Genomic DNA, 10,454 nt, shown 5'->3' with positions numbered 1-10,454 from the left:
CTTTTGCCTACTGAAACTCTTAGTAACTCAATACAATATAATTCAATATGACAAGGTTCTGGAAAAGACTCTTTTCCAGTTTACAAACTCTTCTTCAAAAATTATCATAAGGTGTTTTGCTTGAAGAGGTGAAGAAACAGCAGTATAAAATGATCTCCAAAGATCAGATGTAATATATGAAGCGTGTACTGCTTTTCTGCAAGTTGAGCTTGGAAGATAACGATTGATTCGTGGTTGCTCAAAGTAACGTTGGATAGATAATGTGTTTCTTGATAAAATAATCAGCGTTGTTTTCTTTAAATGGGTTTGATCCATATATATATAAATAACTTGAATCCAACGTCTATAATCAAAACAGTTTCGTTGACTTATGATAGAAATAACTTTATTGCTTAAAAAGGTTCCTGGAAAAAGGATACAAAACAATCAGTCTTGTTACATACTAAAATAGGTAATGCGTATTAAATGACTTTGTTCAGCATTAATAAATCATTTAATACTCGTACTTGGTAAAGTAACGGTAACATTTAATATATCAATGATATGTTCTGTTTCTAGCAGAGAGTCATGTTCTGCTTCTGTTTTTCTAAACTGTAAGTACTCGAAGAGTACTGCTTAGTTAAGACGACAAGAGAACTTCTGTTTTTATACAGTCTTCTGGTTTCACTTAACGAGATCTACTGGTTTTGACTATCATCATTGCAATTAAATTAAGTCTATCAATTTTTCCCTTTGCGGTGATGTCAAAACCTAGAAGTTAGTAAGAAGAAGAAACAGTTAAATCATAAAGATAGCAATTATAAACTGAAAGGTAAATACACAGTAAATCGGAGTTTGGAAAAAAAATCTCAAGGATTAATCATCAGTTTCAATGTCTTTGAAAAGTGCATCAATGTCATCCTGAGGTTTCTAGCTTCTGAGGGATGATTCTGCTTGATAATGTCCTCCCGATCTACCTTCCTCTGTTCTTACTTCTGTTCTACTCACTGCTTCCTCCTTTTTGGCATCAAGACGAGTTAGTATTTCATCCATTCGGCCCGACATACTGATAATGCTATCATCCATCATTTACAAGAATGGGACTTGATTCGAAACACGATCATTCATGATCTAAATAGATTGAGATTGGGACTCAATCTTGGTATCAATGGATTCCAGTTTCAAATCAGTAGCCTCCATTCTAGTCGAAATTGAACGTAGAGATGACTCATGATCAGCAACTGTTCGTAGAACACCAGATTGTCAAAGAAATAGGTTGGCATGACTGGCCAAAACATTCTTCTTGAAGATTTCAGATTCAACTTCAAGCTTAGATAACGACTCTGCCGTTTTAACGACATTATACGTTATGCGATCTCGGAAGAATTTGGTGGCGTTGACCTCACCAGCATGTTCAAAAGACATCTGTTTGATGAACTCTGAGATTCTGTCAATGTTCCGTTTTAGCAAATCAATCTCAAATTCAAGATCAAAGCGTTCTTCATCTGAGGATGGACTTTTAGAAAGCATGAGTTCAGATATTTCAGCTAGATGCGTAGTGTTAGCAATCCGAGTAGGTGACTCAGTAGAAAGAAAAACTAAGGCAGTAGAAGTAGTGGGATCTGATGGACCAGCAGAGACAACAATAATCTGTTCAATAGAAGATCTTTCAGCAGCAGCAGAGGATTCAGGAAATGCTCTTTCTTCTGGTTGCATGGCTTTTACGGCCTTCGATTGTTCAGCCGCTGTAATTTGATCAGTCAAGATAGCTACCATTTCTCTTCGATGTTCAGAGGAGAAGATAGGCTTTGGTAAGCTCTGTGATTTTTCTTCATGAATCTAGAGAACTTTTTCACAAAGAGAGACATAGCATCATTGTTGATTTTTTCAGCAGTCTTTTCAGAAGTGCTCTTAATAATGGAAGCAGCTACTGCTTGTAGAACAACTACAACAGCAGCAACAGTAGAAATAGTAGCAGCAGTTGCAGCAAGAGCCTTGGTTGGTAGATTTGTTGAGGGCTCTTATCCGCTTCTTACTTCCAATTTGAACTCACAGGCCTTGAAGTCAGCAAACATGTCATATAGCTCCAACTTGTTTAGATCTTCAGAGGCTCTCATAACCATTGTTTTAACGTCCCATTCTGGGCAAAGCTCTCATTACCTTGAGTGTTATTTCTCTGTTGCCATACTCTTTCCCAAGGGCTGCTAGTTCATTAACCAGGCTGCTGAATCGTTCATCAAACTCATTTAGAGTTTCTCGAGCTTTCATTTTCAGATTTTCAAACTTTTGCATTGCTACAGACAGTTTATTTTCCTTTTTCTGCTCATTTCCTTCACATATTTGAATGAGCTTTTCCCAAATTTCTTTCGCGGTAGAACACATCTTGATCTTGCTGAAGGTGTTCTTATCAAGAGTTTTATAAAGAATTTCCTTCGCGACGTTGTCGAGATTGGCTTTCTTTTTATCTTCTCCAGTCCATTCGCTTCTTGGTTTTTCAACCATTTGCGGCGCACCATCGATAACAGCAACAGCTGTATTAGGCCTTAAAATCTTTAATGGACCATCTGTGATGACATACCACATGTCATCGTCTTGGGTTGTAAGATGAGCTTGCATCCGGATCTTCCAATCATCATAGTCTTCTTTTGAGAACATAGGAACCTTGATAAAATGTGCCATAACTGTTGTAAATATTTCAGAACAAGAGAAATCCACTCGGATACCACTTGTTGCATATCGATGTAGAGTTTAGAGGGGGATGAATAAACTCTTTCCTTTGACGATAGTTTTTGCAAAGGGTGCTAGAATCCTGTTAGAGATTGTAGATGTTCTTGTTCAAGCATATGTCCAGCAGATCAAAATAATAAGTGCGGAAACGATCCGATGGAGTAAGGTGAAAACAGTAATAACAGTAGGCAGTAGAACAGTAGTTGTTTCTGGAAGTTCGAAGATAAAATCTTCTACGTCTTACCTTCTTCTGTTTCCAGAAGGTATCACTAAAATCCAGAAGGTATCACTAAAAGACTTTGGATTTTACAGTACACACTAGTACACACCTACTTCAGCAGGACTTATCTTTTGCCTACTTAAACTCTTAGTAACTCAACACAATATAATTCGATATGACAAGGTTCTGGAAAAGACTCTTTTCCAGTTTACAAACTCTTCTTCAAAAATTATCGTAAGGTGTTTTGCTTGAAGAGGTGAAGAAACAACAGTACAAAATGATCTCCAAAGATCAGATGTAATATATGAAGCGTGTACTGATTTTCTGCAAGGTTGGGCTTGGAAGATAACGATTGATTCTTGGTTGCTCAAAGTAACGTTGGATAAATAATGTGTTTCTTGATAAAATAATCAGTGTTGTTTTCTTTAAATGGGTTTGATCCATATATATAGATAACTTGAATCCAACTTCTATAATCAAAACGACTTCTTTGAATTCTGATAGAAACAACTTTATTGCTTAAAAAGGTTCCTGCAAAAAGGCTACAAAACAGTCAGTCTTGTTATATATTAAAATAGGTAATGCATATTAAATGACTTTGTTCAGCATTAATGAAGCATTTAATACTTGTACTTGGTAAAGTAACGGTAACATTTAATATATCAATGATAGGTTCTGTTCTAGTAGAGAGTCATGTTCTGCTTCTGTTTTTCTAAACTGATAAGTACTCGAAGAGTACTGCATAGTTAAGGTGACAAGAGAACTCCTGTTTTTATACAGTCTTCTGGTTTCACTTAACGAGATCTACTGGTTTTGACTATCATCACCGCAATTAAATTAAGTCTATCATGGTACACTAACTTATACTTAAGTGATGAAATAGAGATGGTATGTACACAAAATTTTCATATACAAAAATAATTATCTTATAATTAACGAGTGAAACTAAAATGATTACGGCCAAAAATATGAATTCGGGGGATTACCAAGTGAGATTGAATGGAACAAGATTGCCTCAACTTAAATAGAAAAATAAGTTCTAATGTGTGTGTGTGTGTCTATATATATATATATATATATATATATATATATATATATATATATATATATATTGTTAGAATATCCACATTGGTTCACGTTATAACATTCATCACCTCATCAGGTTCACATGCCACGTACACATTATATTAACACATCCATTCTCTCACATTCATTTTAACATTAACATTCATTATTTGTGGGTCTCGTTGTCCATTCATTTATATTTATTCTTATATTAAATTAAATAATTACAATTTCAAATTTATTTACACAATGTAACGATTATTATTGATAAAATTATTTTTAAATATATTTATTACATAAAAATATTTTATCTTATTTTATGAGTGTAATTTATTTAAAATTTAAATTTTATTATAGATTTGAAATGAAGGAATACAACATATAAAAATAAATCACACTTGCATAAAATTAAAAAAAACAACATATAAATATAAATTAAACTTAAAGAGAAATTGTAAAATATTAATTAAAGAATTGTTGTTGTATTGTGATCAAATATATTCAACTAAGTCGACACGAAGTTGATGATGCGCATGACTGTCATGATGCACATAACTGTCACATATTTCAGAATTTTTCTAGAGATAATCATGAAATCCTCGGTTTGAGTCTTGGATGGGTTGTGCGGGTTCGTCACCTTCATCGTTGTATTAACTTGTCTTTTGACCCCTCTCATCTTCAACAATCCTTTGTAAAATAATGCATGCTAACAAAATATATTTTTACTTTTTATATATCAATAACAAGCTGGAACTCTTACAATTTTCTATCGAGCTTGAAACACCCAAAATGCTCGTTCAACATATTTTCTTGCAGTCTCTTGTCTTTCTTAAACAAAATCCTCATGGAATCCTCTAGACAAGGAAAAGCCTTCACGAAAGTAGCTCATTATGATATATTCCATATATTAGATAATACTCATTCATATATTGAGTTTCATTCAGTGAAATTAATCTTCAGGGCATTTCATTGCAAGACATTATTGAATATATGAGATTCGTTCAACACGTTAATATCATTACGTGATCCAGAGACACCAGAGAATGCATGTCATATCAACAATACTTGAGACGCGACCACTTCAAGCATGATTGTCGATGACCCATGGACTCTTATAAACTGTCATTTCCAAGCAACTGTGCAATTTTTGCATTCCCAGTGCATACAATCAAGGCTGCCCAACATTCCATGGAAGTCATGCCTCTCATAATTAATTTGAAGAAGATGTTGAATATCATCAGCATTCGTTCTTCTCAAATATAAATCACGAAATAATTCAACCACATATTTACAGAACTTGAAAAGACATTCGATGATAGTTGATTCACCCATGCATATGTATTCTTCAAGATGGTCAGCCAAAGACTCTATAAGCCAATTGACGAATTGCAACCATGCAATTTTGTGGTAGTGAAAAGATTTTTCTTTTCGCAGCATCGTCCCTTTGCTGAAAATACGATGAACAACTCTCAAGTGCATTAACTATGCGAAAGAATAACTCTCTTCGCATGCAAAATCGTCTTAAAAATATGTGATCTTGATACACCAAGTTTGTGGAGAAATAATCATTGAAGAGCCTCGTATGGCCAACTTCACGATTTCTTTAGATGAACCTTCTTCTTCATCGCATCACATTATTGCTTTGATATACTTCAACTATTTGTCTTGAAGTATCAATAACATAGCTCTTTCCCCATGTCATAATCTTAGTCATCAACTTCAACTTGGACTTTGTTTTCACCTGTCGAGCTAGATCTGGTGCTACTGGAATATGGAAACATTTTGAAGCAAAAAAAATTCAATTCTACGTGTTTGCCAAATGGTATATTTTTAGAATGAATAATTGTAGAGTACAAGTGTCTATAATTTTTTTCTTCTCAACGGCTACTTTGCAACAATCATATTTGAAACAACTATATTCCGATGACTACTTTGCAACGGCTACATTAATGGACGAGAGAGATGCATAAATTGAAATTAAAATTAAAATAAATGAAAATTACAATAACTGAAAATTAAATATTCAATCTCCCTCTAATCTCTTGACATAGACGTTCGTAGATAATAAGTTCTCCATTTGTCATTTGCGTAGAAAGGATTGCGTATTCATTTAGTTGAATTTTGACTATGGAAGCTTTTGTTTTCATCTCTTCGAGTTGTTTTTGTTTCATTTCAACTTCATCTTTTTACATGCTTGTATACTCTGTAAAATTTGCAAACATATTGTCCAAGTTTTAATGTCATACACTCTGTGTTCGATTTCGTTTTGTCTTTTTTTTTGCCTTCTGAATATTCTTCTTCGTTTAGGTCTATATGTAGACACGCATCTTGGTTGGGTGAGGTTATGCTTGCTCTCGACTCTGAGGTCCTTGCCTTCTTCGTGGCAACAAGATGATTAACAGACTGTAGGATAAACGTTGGACAATCTTTTATGGTTCTCCACATATGCTTGAGATTAAATGTGATGCCGTTATTTTCTTCGCGATATTTTTCATATCCTCATCACTGTGACCACTACGATATGCATTATAAATGCTATTGTAATTTGCATTGAATCGATATAATTTTTTTGGATGGTCTTGTGTCGGTTGCATGTGTATTAGATGAATAATTTGGTGGATATGAGCAATAGAGATAATTTAGTGGATATGAGTTGTGTGATAATTTGGTGGTATGGAAAATATGAATAATTTGGTGGAATCTGTGAATTTTGGGAAGAATCGTTTTCTTCCGGAATTTTTGAATAATTCACAAAATATCTAAAAAAATCTCAGTTATTTCCATCCAACAGTTAAAATTTTTTCCGAATAAAAATTTTGTTTTATTTTTTTAGAAAAAATTTATATTAAAATATTTGAAATAATTTTAAAACTGAAAAAATAAAATAAAATAAAATAAAATAAAATAAAATTTGAAAAATAAAATGATTATAAATTTTTTTTTTTTTTAAAAAGTCATATTAATAGTCTCAACTTTTAAAATTTCAATTAATTTTAAAACAAAAAAAAAAATAAAACTAAATTAAAGAAAAAAAAGTGGTATGTGGGGTGGACCAAGGCTGTTGCCCACCCTGACGCTTTTGAAGCATATATGGGCGTTCAAAAAGTTGAACGTCCAGACTACTGTGGTCCAGTGAGTGAGTGATATCCAACATTACTCTAAACTCCATCCTCTTCCACAATTTAGAATTTTCTTTCCTTTAGAACCCGACCCTATTAAGTGGGCCAGACACAAACATGTGTGGTTTGAATTTTTATTTATTTATTTTTGGTTTTGATTAGAATAAGATGTGGGAGTATTTTTGTGTTAATGTGGGGATTTTTTTTCCTCATATCAGAACATTTTTAACTGCAATAGGAATTGTATTTATTGAATTTAAAACAATTATTTTTTAATGTCAAGAATATCAAATTAATAAATAAATCCTGTGGGAATTTTTAACGGTAGAAGTCAAGCACATCACTAATAATTATGATAGCACAGTAATAATCTCAGTTGGTATACTTTTCATATATATACATATCAGCGTATGAATGAGGATAGAAAGATTTTCATCTTTCTAAACAACCGACGACACAATGGGAACTCTGGTACAAATTAGTACATGAAATAACAAGGACCAAACCGCAAGAACAAAATGAATCAAGTCCTGTTCGAGGACGATTTTCTTTCGAGGTCATCCAACTCGTAACCCAGAAAAACACCTGCCCGGTGAACCCCAGAATCCTCCCCCGGCCCTTCACAGGCCGCGTCTTTTCCGCCTTCCTCACAAAGAACAAACTTTCTAGCAAAAAATGTGAAATAAAACAAGTTGAGAACCCCTAGAGATGCAATGAAATAATAGTAGTACTCAAGCTTATTCTTGTTAAGGTCATTGCCCCCTAGCCATGCTCTGTCTCCTCTGCCTTTTGTGACAGAGTGCACCACATTCACGAGGAATGAACTTAGATAGCTTGCAATCGACAGGCTAAGGAAAAAGACCGAACCCGCGACACTTCTCATTGTCTCCGGCATCTGTATGGTGAAAAATTCCATTATAGCGACTGCCGCAAATGCCTCGGTTAGGCCGGAAAGTATGAACTGAGGTAGCAGAGCCGTTACATGTAGTGGTGAATCCAATGTGTTGTGTCTTAGAGCCAATTCTTTTCGTTTTATCTCGACTATTCCTGCAACTACCATGCACAGAATGGACATGATGATCCCGGTCGTGATCCTTTGCTGCATCGTCATTCTCAAGTCCGCTTTCTTCAATATTTTTTTGAATTTCTTGACATATATTTGCTCGTAGACGAAAATCCAAATCGAAAGGGCTATCATGGACGATATCCCCATCCAGGCTGGTGGGATTGTGAAGCTTTTCCCCAACATTCTGTTCATCTGGATGGATTGGAGGATTCCGAATGTGCTTTGCTGATCCATCACCACGAAGCACCCCACGCCCGAGATCCAGACGGGACCGATCCCGAATAAGCACTTCAAGTTCTCAACTTGTTGCACACTGCACAGTTTCCAGCCATTTTTGGGCATATTTTGTGCATCCACTTCACTTGGATCAGTCATCACTGCTGCCTTATCCAGGAACTTGAATCTATCAGCCTTGATCGTTTTACGCGACTTGGATTCTGCTTCCGAAACACCATTATAGAACACTATCCCGTCTCCAGATTTCAAATCAATCTTTCGTTTCCGATATGCCGCAGCCATGACCTTAGCCATGTCCACGAAAACCGTCCCCTGCGGCGTTTTGTAAATGTACGTGTGCATTCCTATCAAGAAAGTCGTGATCGAGATCGCAAGACAGGCGGTGGGGATAGCATAGCCTATCATCCAGCTGATATTCGTCTGGACGTAGATAACACCCGTTAGAGCTATGATCAATGCGATCGTGAACGAAAAGTACCACCAGTTGAAGAAGCTCTCGAGCTGGGCTCGCCCCTTGTCGGTTTTTGTATCGAATTGATCGGCACCAAAGGCGATGTTACATGGCCTGATCCCACCGGCACCCAGTGCCACAAGCCCGAGGCCAGTGAACAGAAAGGCAAGCTGCCATTTTTCGGGTTCGATGCATTTCGAATATTCCCCAACGACGCATGGCGGTGGCCTGAGTTCAGGTATTCCGGCAGTTAGTGTAATAGCTCCCATTCCCTGATCACACAGAAAAAAATATACACACATTTAAATGCTGATTAAATTATCCACAACTAAATTTTCTACACAAGCATATATTATGTTATGTTACTTATCTCAAAAAAACTACACATCCGATTTTTGCATGAATCATTGCTAAAGAAATTCTAGTCTTGAGAAGATCGATACCATACCAACAACGTGAAAATGGTTCCGAACAGGAGGGTGAGGAACCGCCCCAGATACACATCGGAAACAACCGCACCGGCTATCGACGACAGGTTCGTGGAGCCGGACCATATCGTGACCGTGTTTATCAAAAATATCCCGCTCAAATTGTACTTGGTACGTAAATACAACGTAATGTTGGCTACCAGGCTTATCGACGCCAGCTTCTCGAACGATTCATTTCCTTTCAAGAATCCAATTCAGAAAACATTTAAAATTCATGATCAAGAAGAAAATCATTAGAAATTTAAATAAATTTATCTACCAAGAATGTATTTGATGGCTCTCCATCCACCAGGCTTCTTGGATAGCGATTGAGATGAAGAAGAAAGGGTCTTTCGGGTAGAGGGAGAATGGCTACCAATCTCCATTACTCTCCCTTCTCTTTTTTATTTCCTTCTTTGTTTTCAATATCTTTTCATTGCTCCCATTTTGTTATTTGGCTTTGGAGGAGGAGATAACAATACATATGACTTGTTAATATTAAAAAACTTGAAATTCGGAGAGTAAGTTGTGGGTAATTCATCCATGTGAGTTAATGTTTAAGGGGTTGGTTAACTGCATGCCACACATCATGAGATACCAATATTTGGTAATTTCATCAATTTTGACCAAAAAAAAAAAATAATAATCTCCAAAAGAGAAAAAAAGGGTAATTTATATTCATTAAAACTCTTGTGAGACGGTCTCACGGATCAATTTCGTGAGACGGTCTCTTATTTGAGTCATCCATGAAAAAGTATTACTTTTTATGCAAGAACATTATTTTTTATTGTGAATATCGATAGGGTTGACCCGTCTCACAAATAAAGATTCGTGAGACTGTCTAACAAGAAACCTACTCATTTATATTTTAACTCATTAATCCACTCAAATATACGAATGGTTCCATCTTGTTAACTAGAACACATATAGTCGGTCCATAACTGTCATCAAGATAAATATTATCGGTCGTCGACGAAGATCATTAACTTTGTCATATATTCTGTGTTGAATTCAATCTTTAATATTGGCATGTTCAATTTATTATCACTAGGTTAATGCCGTCGTCGTAGAAGACTCTTGATAATTGATGATTTCTTGTTCCTGTAGGCGACATGTTTACATC

General features: G+C 35.5%; 1 protein-coding gene across 1 annotated transcript; it reads right to left on the bottom strand.

The window, feature by feature from the left end:
* Nucleotides 1-7,450: 7,450 nt before the first annotated feature.
* Nucleotides 7,451-9,851, bottom strand: LOC140803248 (protein NRT1/ PTR FAMILY 2.8-like). Its single transcript, XM_073159033.1, has 3 exons — nt 9,612-9,851; nt 9,313-9,530; nt 7,451-9,136 (listed from the first exon to the last, which is right to left on the bottom strand). Exons 1-3 carry the CDS (start codon nt 9,715-9,717, stop codon nt 7,634-7,636), a joined length of 1,827 nt encoding a protein of 608 aa, XP_073015134.1. The 5' UTR covers nt 9,718-9,851; the 3' UTR covers nt 7,451-7,633.
* Between the last annotated feature and the right edge of the window lie 603 nt (nt 9,852-10,454).

Source organism: Primulina eburnea, chromosome 10, assembly GCF_022965805.1.
Source record: "Primulina eburnea isolate SZY01 chromosome 10, ASM2296580v1, whole genome shotgun sequence".
Taxonomy (NCBI): domain Eukaryota; kingdom Viridiplantae; phylum Streptophyta; class Magnoliopsida; order Lamiales; family Gesneriaceae; genus Primulina; species Primulina eburnea.
This window is presented reverse-complemented; position numbering and strand designations above follow the sequence as displayed.